The sequence below is a fragment of the Motacilla alba genome, chromosome 4A (genome assembly GCF_015832195.1).
Source record: "Motacilla alba alba isolate MOTALB_02 chromosome 4A, Motacilla_alba_V1.0_pri, whole genome shotgun sequence".
Classification (NCBI taxonomy): Eukaryota; Metazoa; Chordata; class Aves; order Passeriformes; family Motacillidae; genus Motacilla; species Motacilla alba.
Genome location: NC_052045.1, coordinates 14,975,956 through 14,989,819, shown reverse-complemented (window position 1 = coordinate 14,989,819; position 13,864 = coordinate 14,975,956). Strand labels below are relative to the sequence as shown.

General features: G+C 52.6%; 2 protein-coding genes across 3 annotated transcripts; one reads left to right on the top strand and one right to left on the bottom strand.

Annotated features, from left to right (window-relative positions):
• The first annotated feature begins 139 nt into the window (after positions 1–139).
• On the top strand, positions 140–3,647 carry GLOD5 (glyoxalase domain containing 5). 2 transcript variants are annotated; one of them, XM_038123129.1, is made up of 4 exons: positions 140–416; positions 1,561–1,718; positions 1,847–2,002; positions 2,196–3,647. In XM_038123129.1, the coding sequence occupies exons 2-4, from the start codon at positions 1,578–1,580 to the stop codon at positions 2,346–2,348; spliced, it is 450 nt and encodes a 149-aa protein (XP_037979057.1). In that variant the 5' UTR covers positions 140–416; positions 1,561–1,577; the 3' UTR covers positions 2,349–3,647. The 2 variants fall into 2 exon arrangements, with proteins under 2 accessions (XP_037979057.1, XP_037979056.1); XM_038123128.1 differs by lacking the exon at positions 140–416 and having other exon boundaries at positions 1,239–1,718.
• Positions 3,648–3,793: 146 nt separating this feature from the next.
• LOC119695139 (cis-aconitate decarboxylase-like) lies at positions 3,794–11,702 on the bottom strand. The gene is made up of 6 exons (XM_038123043.1): positions 11,682–11,702; positions 11,062–11,116; positions 8,544–8,731; positions 7,825–7,917; positions 7,256–7,461; positions 3,794–6,481 (listed from the first exon to the last, which is right to left on the bottom strand). The coding sequence occupies exons 1-6, from the start codon at positions 11,700–11,702 to the stop codon at positions 5,563–5,565; spliced, it is 1,482 nt and encodes a 493-aa protein (XP_037978971.1). The 3' UTR covers positions 3,794–5,562.
• Positions 11,703–13,864: the final 2,162 nt, after the last annotated feature.

The window sequence follows — 13,864 nt, the reverse complement described above, 5'->3', positions numbered from 1 at the left end:
GAACTCCTTGATATTTGCCCCACAGGACAAAGATTATTTTATTTACTTTGCATGTTAGAAAATTATCTTGGAGGCAAGATTCCCTGTGCATTGCCAGGGAAGTGGGAGGCTGCTGCGGCTGCTTAGACAGCCCCTCTTTTCCAAGGATATCCTGGCTTCTTCAGTGGGAGCTTTAAGGCAGCACATAAACCCAACTTTCCCTTGTAAAGGGAAAAATCCAGACTATTTTTCTGGGATTTTTCAAGCAGTTGGCCTTTGGGTCAAGGTCCACCTCTGCAGGGGGCAATGTTTAGAGCTCCCGTTTCCAACCTCATAATTCCCTCCCTTTGTCCCATGACGTGGCTGCTCCCAGCAGGAAGAGGATGGTCATAGGAAACCATCCAGCGCTGCCTTCCCAGCTCTTCGTCCTTTTGCAGGTAACAGGAATTATGCAGCCCCATTGCCTTTCAGTTTTTGGCTCAGGGGCTCACCTGGGAGGGGAGGGCAGGAGGTGGGGCTGTAGGCTGGGACATGAAGGTGCTGCAATTTGGGAGCACCCGAGAGGACACCCGGGGTGAAGGGATTTGCAGAGGGGTTGAGCCAGGTGGCTCCGAGGTTGTTGAGCACCAAACACCAGCAAGGAGGGGCAGGGATCCCTCTGGCTCTGGTGATGGCTCCCCCATGACCAGCGCAGTCACTGGGCACAGCCCAGGCCATGGCATGGAAAGGGACAATGGCATCTTGCTTCAAACGGGCTCCTCTGGCTGCAGGGAGCAGACGTCCCAGTGAAACTGCACCTGGCTTTACACTGACCCTGCTGCTGTGCCAGTGGGGCTGTGGGATCTCTCCTCACCAACCACTTCCCATGCAGAATCATGGAATCATTTAGACTGGAAGAGCCCTCTGAGATCATTGAGTCCAACCATTCCCCCTGGCCTGCCAACACCCTAATCCACGTCCCTAAAAGCCAAGGGCAGTGCCAGAGGGTCTGAACCCACCCTAAGCCACCAGGAACCTGTGACCCCAGCCCGGGGAGTCCCCACACCCTGGTGCTGCATCAGCCTGAGCCCCTGGCCTCACCCTCTGCCTGGTGGTGACACCTGGCAACTTAAAGACAAATGACAAGAAACGTCCCCAGATGTTTCCAGCTGCTGTGCCAGGCTCCAGCTTGTCTCCACTCTCTGGCTTGGCTCTACCTGGATGAGTGTCCACACCTGGGAGGACCCCAGAGGGGGCTGGAGGAAGGATCACACACATGGTCCCATCCTTGGTGCACACGGGGTTTGTGTGTTGGGAGCTTGGCATCTTGGTGACATCAGCCCTCAGCAACGTCACCCAGCTGGTCCCCCACACCTGGCCCAGCCAGGGGCTCTGACAGGGGCTCTCGGGTGCCACCAGATGCAGACCAGAGTCCGAGGCTCTTGCAGGGAGGAGGATTTATTGCTTCTGTACTTCCGCCACCTGCAGGACAGAGGAAACGCTGGGAGATCCCCACTCGGCCCTCAGCTCCCTGGACCGTTTTCCATTTCCCTGCATAGCTGGATGCTCCTAACGTCCATATTCTCTGGTTTTCCATGCCAGTTCCCAACTCTGAGAGCATGGCTTGGAAGGAAGAGGGCACGAGCCCACCCTCGTGTTTCATCCAGCGCCTTGACCACCTTGTGCTGACTGTGAAGAGCATTGAGGACACTGTGGCCTTTTATTCCAAAGTCCTGGGCATGGAGGTGGTGACTTTCAAGGTAACCCTGACCTGAGTTAGCAGGACCCCAGCAGGCCCCCAGGGTGTCCAGGACTGCCCAGGGGGTGCGTGCTGAAGGTGTCCAGCCCAGGAGGTCTCCCTTACTCTGGCCTTTTCCTCTGGGAGCAGGGCAATCGCAAAGCTTTGCGCTTTGGGCAGCAGAAGTTCAACCTGCACGAGGCTGGGCAGGAGTTCGAGCCCAAGGCTCGGCACCCCGTGCCCGGCTCTGCGGATTTTTGCCTGATCACAGCAGAGCCCCTGGAGCAGCTGCTGGAGCATCTGCAGGTGAGGCAGGCCCAGAGTGTCGCCAGGGCAGTGCTGCCCCAGGAGACACAAATCCAGGGCCTCTAATTGACACTTTCCTGGGAAATGTCGGGGTTGTCTCATCCAACATCCAACAGTTCATGTTGACAAGGCTGGGGGAGGAGGGCACAGTGATGATATGACCATCAAACTCCTGCTCTCCTGTGTCCTCCAGGCCTGTGGGGTGGCCATTGAAGAAGGTCCCGTGGCCAGAACTGGTGCTGTGGGTCCAATAACCTCCATCTACTTCCGAGACCCCGATGAGAACCTGGTTGAGGTTTCCAGGTACTGCACGGATGTGGCTGCAGGCACTGAGGGGGAGCTCTGACCACAGGCCATGCTCTGCCTGGGTCCCAGCAGGGTTTGGCTGGCCCGCTTAAAGGTCCAAGCTTTGTGTAAACCTGGGACAAGCCTCAAATCATAGACACAAAGTAGGGCTGCAAGGACGTTGGGAGTTTTCTCAAGGTGGCCTGCTCTGCTCTGGGTGTGAATCCTGCTTTTATACAAGTCCATCATGGAGATTTCATGGCCTTCTGGGAAAATCTGTCCTGCTGGTGCTGCACTGCAATTGCTGGGACATCTTCTCTAATTCCTGCTTTCCCTATTGCTACACTGCCCATCTGTCACTCCTCTCCTCTCCTCTCCTCTCCAGAGCCACTTTTCCACAGTTGGAAATTTCTGTCTCACTTCCTCTCATCATCCTGCTTCTTGTCTCAAGCTGCTTGGTGCTGTGGTTCTCCCACCATGCCAGAGTTTTAAATCCAGCTGTGGCTGTCCAAATACATTCCTCTCCTGGGGTTTGGGAATTTGGTATCGGTGTGACACTCAAACACTCCTGAAACTGAAGCTCCAAGTTTCACCCGCAGCTCTGTATCAATAATTGTGGGTTTCTGTCCCTCGGGAATGGAAAAAGCAGGGATGAGGAGCCTACATGAAGGGCAGAGTGTCAGAAGTCCAGGAGTTCACCTGGATTTAAGCAGGGAATGAGGACGGTCTGACTTAGAGGAATCTTGACTCTGATGGCACCTGGTTACTTGTGGGACTGTCCTGAGTTTTCTTCTTCCTTTAGCTATTTAAAATGCCATTTCAAAGTTATCTAAAAAGTATAAAACAATGAAGGACCTGGGGATTCTCAAGCAGAGCAGTTCCGAGGCTGGCCACACTGAGGTAGCATCGATATCCTCACGGGAACAGCACTGGAAAGGAGGGAGGACTCTTCTGACCTCTACAGTGCAAATCGTCTATAAAATTGAAACAATCTCTGAATCGTACTCATCTTTTCTTTGCTGGAATTTCGTGGGAAATTCAAAATTCTTCATGGTGCAAAAAAAAGGCAAGGTCACAAGATATTCAGTGCTTTGGATGATCAGCAGGGATGAGCTGATTTCCATTGAGTCGTTTGTGGGAACTAAAGACAGGAATGCCATGGGAGAAAGCCACGGGCATCTCCTCGGAAGGAGATCCGGGAAGGGATCCCAGGGAGGGATCCCCGGGAGTGGAGTCCGCTCGGCCCAGGGGCCCGCAGAGCATCCGGCGGCTGCTCTCCAGGGTGCTGATGTCCTCCGGTCTGTCCGGCTACGGCGGGACCCCTTGGAGGGTCCTGCCCACGGGAGAGGGTCAAAGCCCACGGGAGAGGGTCGGTACGCATGGGAGGGGGTCAAAGCCCATGGGAGGGGTTCAAAGCCTACGGGAGAGGGTCAGTACCCATGGGAGAGGGTCAGTACCCATGGGAAAGGGTCAAAGCCTGTGGGAGAGGGTCGGTACTCATGGGAGAGGGTCGGTACGCATGGGAGGGGGTCAAAGCCCGTGGGAGGGGGTTTTGTTCCCTCCACTGGAGCCCATCTTGGTTCTGTCCCTCACGTCGATCCCTTTAAGGCTTGGAGGACCTGCCTGGCTCCGGGGCTTTCCCATTCACTGCAGGGTGAAACACGGAATGATTCTTTTGGGGATCTCACACCTGACCTGAACCACGGGAAACTCAAAACTCGCCATGGAAATTTATCAAGTGTTTGCAATGTGCTGCTGATGGAGGAACTTTTCTTGGAGTGATGGTGTTGAAGCACTGGAGGCTTTGCTGGCTGATGGTTGTGGTTGTCTCTGGGAGAAAGAACCTGTGGGGCTCAAGGTTTTTCCCGGGACGAACAACTGGCCACAGGCCAGCATTGCAATTGTCCCTGTCCCAGCCTCTGCTGGGCTCCCCATCTGTTGTATTGTGAGCATTCCAATGAAAGCAAAAATGTTTACATTACGCAGCATTAAATTTTTATGGAGAAAATTAATTTAATTCTGCTCTTTATTCAGCAAGATTCATTGTGAATATTGGACAGTGGGAGAGAGTGGATGAACAGAAGTGGGAAAACAGTTTTCTTCTGGATGGTTCATTCCCTGCACAAACCACGACCAGCAAGAGAAAAGGATCTTCCTTCTTGTCTGCTCCCATCTCATCCCTCTTGAATAGTGATTCCCACAGCAGATTCCACATTTTTATCACAATCATATTGGAAAGGAGCTCTTTGGATCAGCAATCCCAGTGTTTCATGTGGAGAAATGTTGAGTTCTCCAACTCACCACTCAGGGATGGTGCAGGGGAAGGAGCCTTTCAGGGAATGGCTACTCAGGAGCACAGATTCCAGATTTCATTCATTTTCATGGAAAGATGAGTTAAGAGCTGAGTCTTAATGAGCTTCCCCTCCTCTCACAGGAGGGAAACAGGAGTTGCCCAGTAGGAGTCACAGTGTATGTGCCCAAGTCACCTCCCAGAGAAGCCCATGGTCCACCTGGTGGGCCAGCTCAGAACAGGTGCCTGGGAAAGCCTAAGAAAGCCAGGAGGGATGGTGTGGGACAGCCCTGGGATGGGCAGGGATCACCCTCAGGGTGTAGAACTGATGTAGGATTCCTCACCTACCAACTATCTCCTTGAGAAAAGACACTCAGGTCTCAAGGGTCCTCAAATCCTCCTTTTTACACAGAGAAGTGGCAAACACTGCCCACGGGTTGGAGAAATGGGAGGCTTTCACTGGGAAGGAAAAGAATCCCTCTCTGCTGGAGAGTTCTGCAGGCAGGGCTGTTTGCAGCAAGGATGGATTTCTCCTGTGGCCTGTGGGACTGCCTGACCCTGATACCAAAAATGCCCAGAGGAGCACTAAGAAAAGCACAGGCTCTGCAGCTGAACTTCCTCCTCTTCCCAGACTTGGCAGTCAGGCAATCTGCATAGAAAAAGTTTGGAATCCAGCTGTAAGAAATGCACAGGCACCATTCCTTCTGGAGAACTGGATGAAACCCCAGAATTCTCAGAGATTTCCACAGAAATTTTTTTATACTTGTGGTGGCCTTTCAGCTCCTCAGCCAGCACCAACCAGGAGTTGAAGTTTGCTCTGTGCGCTAACCCAGACACACCAGCTGCCTCGTGGGCTCCTTTGGAATTATCTACTGGAAGGGGTGGGAACTTGTCTGTCCTTGGGAATCAGTAGGAAAGCACCAATGAAGAAAGGAATCGCAGTTTCACCAGGACAAGCCCCTCACCAAGCCCCCATGCTGTCCCCTCACAGGCTGCAGGCCAGCTGGGAGCTGTCTGACAGGTTCTCCAGGTTGTCCACCAGAGTGATGATGGCTTCTATTTTTTCTTCTGGAAGCACATGGGAGGCGTTGGATCGAAACTTCTTCAGGAGCGACTCATTGCTCAGGGGCTTCCTCCAGTGCCCATAGAAAGTGTCACATTTGCCCGTCAGGACGTCCCCGCTGTGCAGGAGCAGCGCCACCTCTCCGTACATCTTGTCAAAGTTGGCCACGTTGTCTTCAGGGTGCTCCACCACCACCTTGTCCAGCAGCTCCCTGAGCTCCTGCCGGTGGATGCTGCTCTCGGAGAAGGAGCCCAGGCCCACCTCGCCGTCCAGCAGAGCAGCGCAGGCGTTGAACTGGAAGGAGTGCCTCGCCTGGTGCTCCGAGCTGGGGAAAGGCCGGTTGATGTACTTGGACACCGGGATCTTCAGCATAATGGTGCGGATCAGAGACGGGGAGAAGGACCCCGCGTAGTTGATGAAGAGGTTCCGGACGGACAAGGCAGCATCCACCACCCAGTGCATGCCCAGGTGGGCTGGGAATCGCTTGAAGGCAATGTCCTGCTTTTCCAGGAGGAACTCGTGGTGCTCGCCAGGCGCGGGCAGCGGTTTGGGCTGGTAGACACTGTAGAAGGCGCTGAACCCCGAGCAGCCCGGGATGTCATCCAGGATCAAGGGGTTGGCCTCCATCCCTCGGCCCGCCAGCAGAGCGGCCTCCAGGCCCAGGCGGGTGGCGTTCCCCACGTGCAGCGGCTTGGCCTGGGTGGCGGCGTTGGCCATGGGCGCCCCGGCCAGGGACGCGGCGATGCCCAGGGCGTGGCAGCACTGGGCCGAGCTGAGGGACAGCAGCTTTGCCGCGGCCGCGGCACTGCCCAGGGTGCCCACCACCGAGGGAGGGTGGAACCTGCAGGGGGACGGCAGGAATGAGCAGCCCTGGCTGCCTGGCACAGGGAACACCAAAGGACCCTCCCATGGAAAAATTAACGGGAAGTGAGGGGCCCATCAGCCCGTGGAACTCCATCATGGCTTTGGTGCGGGTGGGATTCATCTGACTTAGAATTTAATCATAAATTTAACTAATAAATTAAAATCAGAGTTTTACTGCATTTTACTTTAACTCTAAATTTAGAGTTAATGAACATAAATTTAGTCTAAAAATGGAGTTTCTCCTTGAAACCTCCTCAGAAGCACCAGGGTGAGCTCAGTATCTCCAAAGAGCAACTTGAACTTTCTCCAGGAGGTGCCATGGTTTGTGTTCACACAGCCAAACTTTCTCTCCCTCAGACAAATAATTCAGCCTCAAACACACCCAAGGGAACAGTTCCTGGTTGATTCCATCACTTGGATCACACCAGGGCACTGCTGGAGGCAGCAGATGGCCAAGGGGCCATGCCCACCCCCAAACTCTGCTTGGTTCTAGGATCCTGCCTTGGCTGGGTCAGGCGATGGCACTGCAGACTCCCTGGGCATCCTCCTGAGGGTTATTTTTGAGGCAAAATCTCTGGAAATCACCAAATAAGTGCATGGTGCAATCACCTCTGGCATTTGGCTCTCAGTAAGGCTTTACCCTGGAGTAAAGCTGAATTAAACTGGACTTAAACTTGGCTTAACCTAAATGAACGTTTTAAAACCCAGACTCACCAACCTCTTCATCCTCAGTGAAGAACAGGAGCTTTACCTTTTGGGAATGTCGTGAGCCTCAGTGGAGAAGTGCATGAGCCTCCCTTGCACTTCCAGGCCCACATTGAAGGCCAGCAGGAAATCCAGGCCGTTTGGTTTGGTGTTCGGAGGGAGCATCTGGGAAGCTGCCAGGAGAGCCGGCAGGACGGCACCTGAGGGGTGAGTGGCAGGGTGCCAGGTGTCATCAAAATCCATGGAATGAGTCTGCCAGGGAAACAGAGGTGAGAACATGCTGGCTGGATGCTGAGGGAATGAGGGCTGATATTCCTGGGGAAATTCTGCCAAAGCCTCCACTCAGTGTCCCCACAGGGCCGTTCGGCTCCTCTAAAAGTCAGGAGATTCCCGACTTTTGTCCGCCATCAGTGACCACTCTGTTTCCAGGAATGCTAATTCCTGGCACCACAGATTCCCTTGGGAGAGCCAGGAACACAGATTCCCCCTGGAAAAAACAGGAGAACAGATTCCCCAGGAAGAGCTGGGAGCACAGATTCCCCTGGAAGGGCCGGGAGTACAAATTCCCCTTGGAAGATCTGGGAGCACAGATGCCCCAGGAAGATCCAGTCTCACCGCCACGCCATTGGTGAAGGCAGCCAGCGTCGGGGAGAGCTTCACTCCCGGCTTTCCATAGACTGAGCTCACAGCCACGGAGGAGTACAGCTCCTGTGGGAAGGAGGGAATGTCAGGAGAGCCCTGGAGGTGATGCCTCAGGTTTCAGCTTTTATGTTTTTCATATTGTGCACTGCTTTAGTGTGTGGGCCTGGGCTTCATATCAGGGATGGTGAGCTCTCTGCACAGAGCAGGGAGACAAAACAATTCCTGCTCTAGCTGGGGACCAAGGACAAATGATCCAAATCTCAGCCCAAGAGCACAAACAACGTGGGCTGAAGAGAGAAAAGCAGGAAAAGTGGGACTATGTAGGCTGGGGCTGTAGTTGGGCAATTGACTCCAGTGTGCTGGTGGACCAAGGCTTATAGAGATGTGGGACCCCGTGACCGGTTGGCGATTTTTGGGACCATGTTGGGTTCACCTGGGGTGCGGCCCTGGCTGGGCTCTTGTGCTGCCCAAGGTGCATCCATTGAGGCCTTTTAATAAATCCCTGCTTTATTCTTTAGCTCTGTCCAGCCTCTGCTCTAGGGCAGCCTCCACAAGGCATCAGAGGGAGTGGGGATGGTGCCGGCCACAGCAGCCACCGGGATCAGTCCCAGAGGCGGCGGTGGTGGGGACAGGGGTGGTGTCAGTGTCAGGGGTGGTGGCGGTGGCAGTGGCAGTGATGGGGCTGTCCCTACCCGGCAGTAGCGCAGGGCGATGTCAAAGACACGCGTGGTGCTGCCCACGAGCCCCACGCCGAGGCTGTCCAGGATCATCCTCTTGCTCCGCTGCCGCACGGTCGGGGACAGGTGCTCAGGCCGCGCGGCGCGGATGAACGAGGCGAAGCTGCTGGTCACGGTGTCCTCGGGAGCGCTCCGGGCCGCCACTGCAGTGCCAGGACACGGGGAGGGGACAAGGACAGCGGTGAGCCCTGCGCTGGCAGCCGCAGCTCCGCGCCCCCAGTGTCACCAGGCCCAGGGAGCTGCACCTGCCCGAGGCAGGTGGGTCAGTCTGGGCACTCCTGCAAGGGCAGGGAGATGGAATTCTTCACCCCCGTGGCTCCCTTCCGACTTGGGATACTCTCTGATTCCATAGGTTCTATACATAAAATTTCATGTTCCACGGATGGGGTGGCTTCCAGAAGGTTCAGGTGAAGAAACCTCAGAGCTCAGCCCTATCCCCTCACCTTGGGGTTCCAACAACCATTTTTTGGAAGGGATCAACACAAATTATGTCCCTTTATCCAGAGGAAAGCCAAACATGAATGGACCACAGAAATCCAACATTTCCATAATTTTTTGGAAAGCAGGACTAGACTCAAAGCCTGGATTTATCCAGGTGTTTCATGCTAAAAGACACTGAAGTGTCTTGACTCCGCCACCAAAGCTCTTAAGCCCTGTGTACTCCAATGATGCTAATCGTTAAAAGTAAGTTAAAATTCTATGGAAAATACCCAGTTTGTGTCTATTGTATGTTTTCATTTCAGTGACAAATTGCCTTGTTTAGATTATGTATATATATCGTTATTATATATTAATTTTATATAATAATTTTACAATTCACTTAGTATTTTATAATTTTTTAAATTATTCATAATTCTATAAGTAGAATACAGAATGTAATGAATTGTATTTATAACTCACAGAATTAATATTGTTATGGCATGTTACAATTTATATTGTTAATTTGAGAGTGCACAGGAGAGCAGGAAAAATAAAATTCCATGTGGACAACATTTGCAGGATGGCAAATCCATACATTTACTCACAGGTGGATGTGGGGGTGCTCACACAGATGGAGATAAAAGATGAACTAATGTCCCAATTTAATGAATCCTGGGTGTAAAAAATTAAAAATACTTTGCTCCAAGAGGAAAGCTCATCCAGATCAGCAGGTACACAGGGGGCTTTGGTTTTGGAGCAGCAAACATGGCAATTAATGAAATGACCGTTCCCTAATATCGCTAGTTTGGATTCATCCCGAAATGTCACATCAGTGACTCACGGAGCGCTGGCTCATGTTCGGGCTCACCTCGAGCCCAGTCTGAGCCTCCTGTAAACACAGCTGGGAATGCCATCACCGCCTGACTCGCCGGGAGAACATTCCCCTCCCGGGCACCGCGTTCCTATAGGAATCCCGGCACTCAGCACCCGGGGACCGCTGCCGAGCCCAGCCCGGGTCCCCCTGGAGCATCCCCGGGTCCCCCCGCACTCTCCTGGAGCGGGAGCGGTGATGTCAGGGCTTGGAGAGGCTGCAGGAAAATCTGCTCCCATCACCCAGCACCCAGAAAAGCTGGATTGGTTCCTCCCCGGCATCAAATGCTCTTTGTCACCTCAGCAGGCAGCAGGGGTTTTTTAACCCTTCAGCTAAAAGCATTCCGTGACTCCAGGGTTTTCCTCCTGGTATGGCAGGACTTCATAAAAAAAATTAAATTTGATGCAAGACCAAATAAATCCCTGTGGATTATTATTTCTTTCATCCTCAAGTCTCATTAAGCAACATTTCTTGCATTTATTGCTTTAAAAACTAATTTTAAAATAAATTGAGACAATAGACCAAGAATATATTTTAAAATTAGTTAATAAACCTATCATAAAACTTATAATAAACCAAGAGCCCATTTTAAAAGAAGTTAGTAAACTTATAATAAACTTAAACTAAACCAAGAAAACTTTTAGGAAGAAGATAGTAAACATAATAGACCAAGAACATATTTTAGGATCAGTTAATAGACAAACTTAGACCAAGTTAAGAGACAAAATAGACCAAGTGTCTACACGGCCAAGTTGTGGTTAATTTATCCAAAGCTGGGCAGTGCTGGAGACACAGAAAGAGAACCATTAATACCTCCAGGCAATGCCCAGAGCAGGATCAGGTGTAAGTAGGAAGCAGTGACAAGTGGAGCAGTTAAGGATCTGAGCCACCCTTTCAACACCTTACATTTGTGGTCAAAGAATTTGGAAAGTCTGGTTCTAAACCAGTTAAAGATCTGGTTTAGCACAGGACTAACAATCCGCATTTTTACTCTTTGCTGCTTTTCTCCCGGTCCTTTATCCCCAAGGGCAAGAAGCACCACAGGACCCCCAAATATTTGGAAGCTTTTCCTTCCAAAAATGTGAGGATTTCTCTGGGCGAGCTCAGCCCAGCACCTTCTTTTCCAGCAATTATTTAGGGATGCCCGCTAGGAAAGGTTGGGGAATGCTGAGAGATACAAACCATGGGCAGCAGTTTTGTGGACTTGCCGAGAGCTTGCCAAGAACTTCTGGGATTTCTAGAGGAGAGACGCAGAGAGAGGGAATTTGTCACTGGAGCTGCTGGAAGGTTTCTCGGAGCAGTTTTCCTGGTTGTGCCTCTCATGGTGAGACACTCACAGATCAAACGAGCACGTAAAAGTAACGACATATTTAAAGGAGGGAAAAAAATATTTTCCGAAGCTGCGTCCAGCAGGGATGCCAAGAACATCCAGGGAAATAAAGCCACACAGTTGAAGGGACAGCAGAGCCTTTGCAGCCCTGCCTCGAGATCCTGCACTGGACCAGCTTGGAGTGGGCACAGGGAGCAGAACCCACGGAGCACATCCCAACAACAACAACCCCCACGTGGCACGGTGCAGGGGATGTTTGGGACACAAGAAAGGAGCAGGATGGCAGGAAAAGGTCAGTAACTGAATTAAGTGACTGTGAAAACCATTGCAATTTGTTAATTTTGGGGCAGGTTCCCGTTTAGTGCCACGATCAGCTGGACCAGCGGAGGAACCGCCCGGAAAGCGACATTTCCTCCTTAAAGTGCAAAAGACGAGCTCAGGGATGAGGAGGGTTTGCATGGAAGAGTTTTACCTGGAAGATGGAGTAGACCATGCTGGTGGCTGCTTTTCCCAGTGCCTTTCCCGGCTCGGTGTGCTCGGCGCGAGGGATGGCAGAGGTGTGTGGCTGGAAGGTGCTGGTGGCAGGGTTTATATCTGCGTCCAAAAGGCAATTTGCTTTCTGTTTTGTGCAACTGAATTTCCAGGGGGATGACATCAGCCCCTGGGGAGCCAGAGGGTGGGGGGGAATCCGTGAGGAGGGGTGGTTTGTCCCTGCTGGACAGAAGGGAAAACCCCCCCCTCCTACACACCCGGTTTCAGGAAATAAATAAAGATTTCAGACAATAACTGACAAGGTTCAAGGAAACTCCTGTCTCCAAAGTGCCACAGGTGCCAATGGGTGAAGCAACTGGCTCCAGGCTCCTCCTCCTGAGGAGGACTATAAAAGTGAGATTCACCAGGAAATGAGAGGGACAAGAGCATCCTCCCATTGAGCTGAAGTGTCACCAAAGCAGGTAAATCCCAGCTGCAGAGGCAGAAGTGAGGCAGTGGTGGTTTTCTTGGATGCTTTTCTTGAATACCTACAGTGTTTGGGTGTTTGGCTGAGTCTTTCCCAGCTCTCCTTCTTCTCCATTTCCAGCTCTGCTGGATCACTGAACTGGGAGTGCACCCTGGATCTTCCAGGGCACACCGGGAGCCTTTGTTCCCAAAGCAGTGTTTGGATTTTGGGGGAATGCCACGGCTCTTTGCTTTGTTCAGCAGTGGAACCTGGGGACATTTATTATTTTGGGCAGAGTAACAGCCTGGAAGGACACACCTTCATTTAAAATTGGATTTTTTACTAACCCCCATGCAGACCTTTGTTGTAGCAATGCACCCCTGGCAATTCCATCGTGGTTTGCACCAGAGGAGAGGCAGGGTTGTGATGTGAAATCCAGCTGTGTGTTGTGGCTGTGCACTGTTCATCTCGCTGTGTATTTATCCAAATTGAATTTTGTTCTCTTTCCATGTTTATCTGGAGAGAAGCGGCATTTCCTCAGAGCTCGGTAAATGTTTGTTATCACTAACAAGGTGGGATGGAAAACTAATGGCAAGGTGCCCCTGGGGATGAGTGAAAATGGAATGGTTTGGTGTTTGCAGATGTGTCCTATGGTGTGGGGAGCCTTGCTCCAGCCTCCTGGGGATGGAATGCCCATGCCCTGGAATATTCTTGTTAATATTGGTCACGGAGAAGCAGCAGCAGCTGTTGGATGCACAGAGAGATTCCTGCAAACCTGACAGCCCCGTGGAAACGGGATGAGATGGGAATGACCTTTCCTGGCAGGGGGTGAAGTTGTTGTGAGGACAGCAGGGAGTGAAGGAAGTGGAGTCCAGAGCCTGTCCCATGAGGCTCCGAGGTCAGCGGGGACAAGAGCCAGCAGGGAGGGAGGACCTCACAGAGCATTCCCGCTGCCCCCAGGGTGAGGGATGTCGGGGGGCAAGCAGGGAGAGGAAAGAAGGTGGAGGGGGCAGGATGAGGGAGGGTGTGGTTTTGGCTTTGCCCTCGCTGCACGAGGGATTTGAGCGAGGGAAAGATCATCCCGGGCTGCCCCATCCCTCCCGGAGATGCAGCTCTCTGGCAGCACCCCAAGTGTCCAGGTGCCTCCTCAGCCCGGGACATCTCCATCCCGTGGTTCCCTGGACAGCGGCTGTGCTGCTGGTGCCCTGGGCATGCAGAGAGCCTCTAATCCCACCCGGCACAGAAGGATTTTCCATCTGCTCCCCTGCCTCCTGCACAGCCCCACATTATCCTGTCACACCACCAGGGTTCTGTGGTGCACGTGGAGACATGACAGCATTCAGGACAGTGACAGCACCCATGGGTGAGGTTATCCCAGGGCCAAACCAGGGCATATTTGATCAGAAACCCCCCTGGGAGTTCCCCTGCTGGGCCTCGTTTTTCCAGCTCAGCGTAGCCCTTGGCGTTCTGGTGCTGCTGCTCCTGAAACAGCACCAAGAGGATTTTCTTGGATTGATCTGTCCTGACCTTGCAGCAAACAGAGGCAGGGACAGTGCCCAGGGACATTGTGCCCAATGTCTCAGGGCAGGGACCACGAGTCTGGGGTGGTGTGGGGGGGGGTGGGTGTGAGCAGTGGGTTCAACTGCAGCTGCTTCAAACCCCAAACCTTTTCCTCCTCCTTTTCCACATCTTGGGCTGGATCCTCTCACATCCTTCCC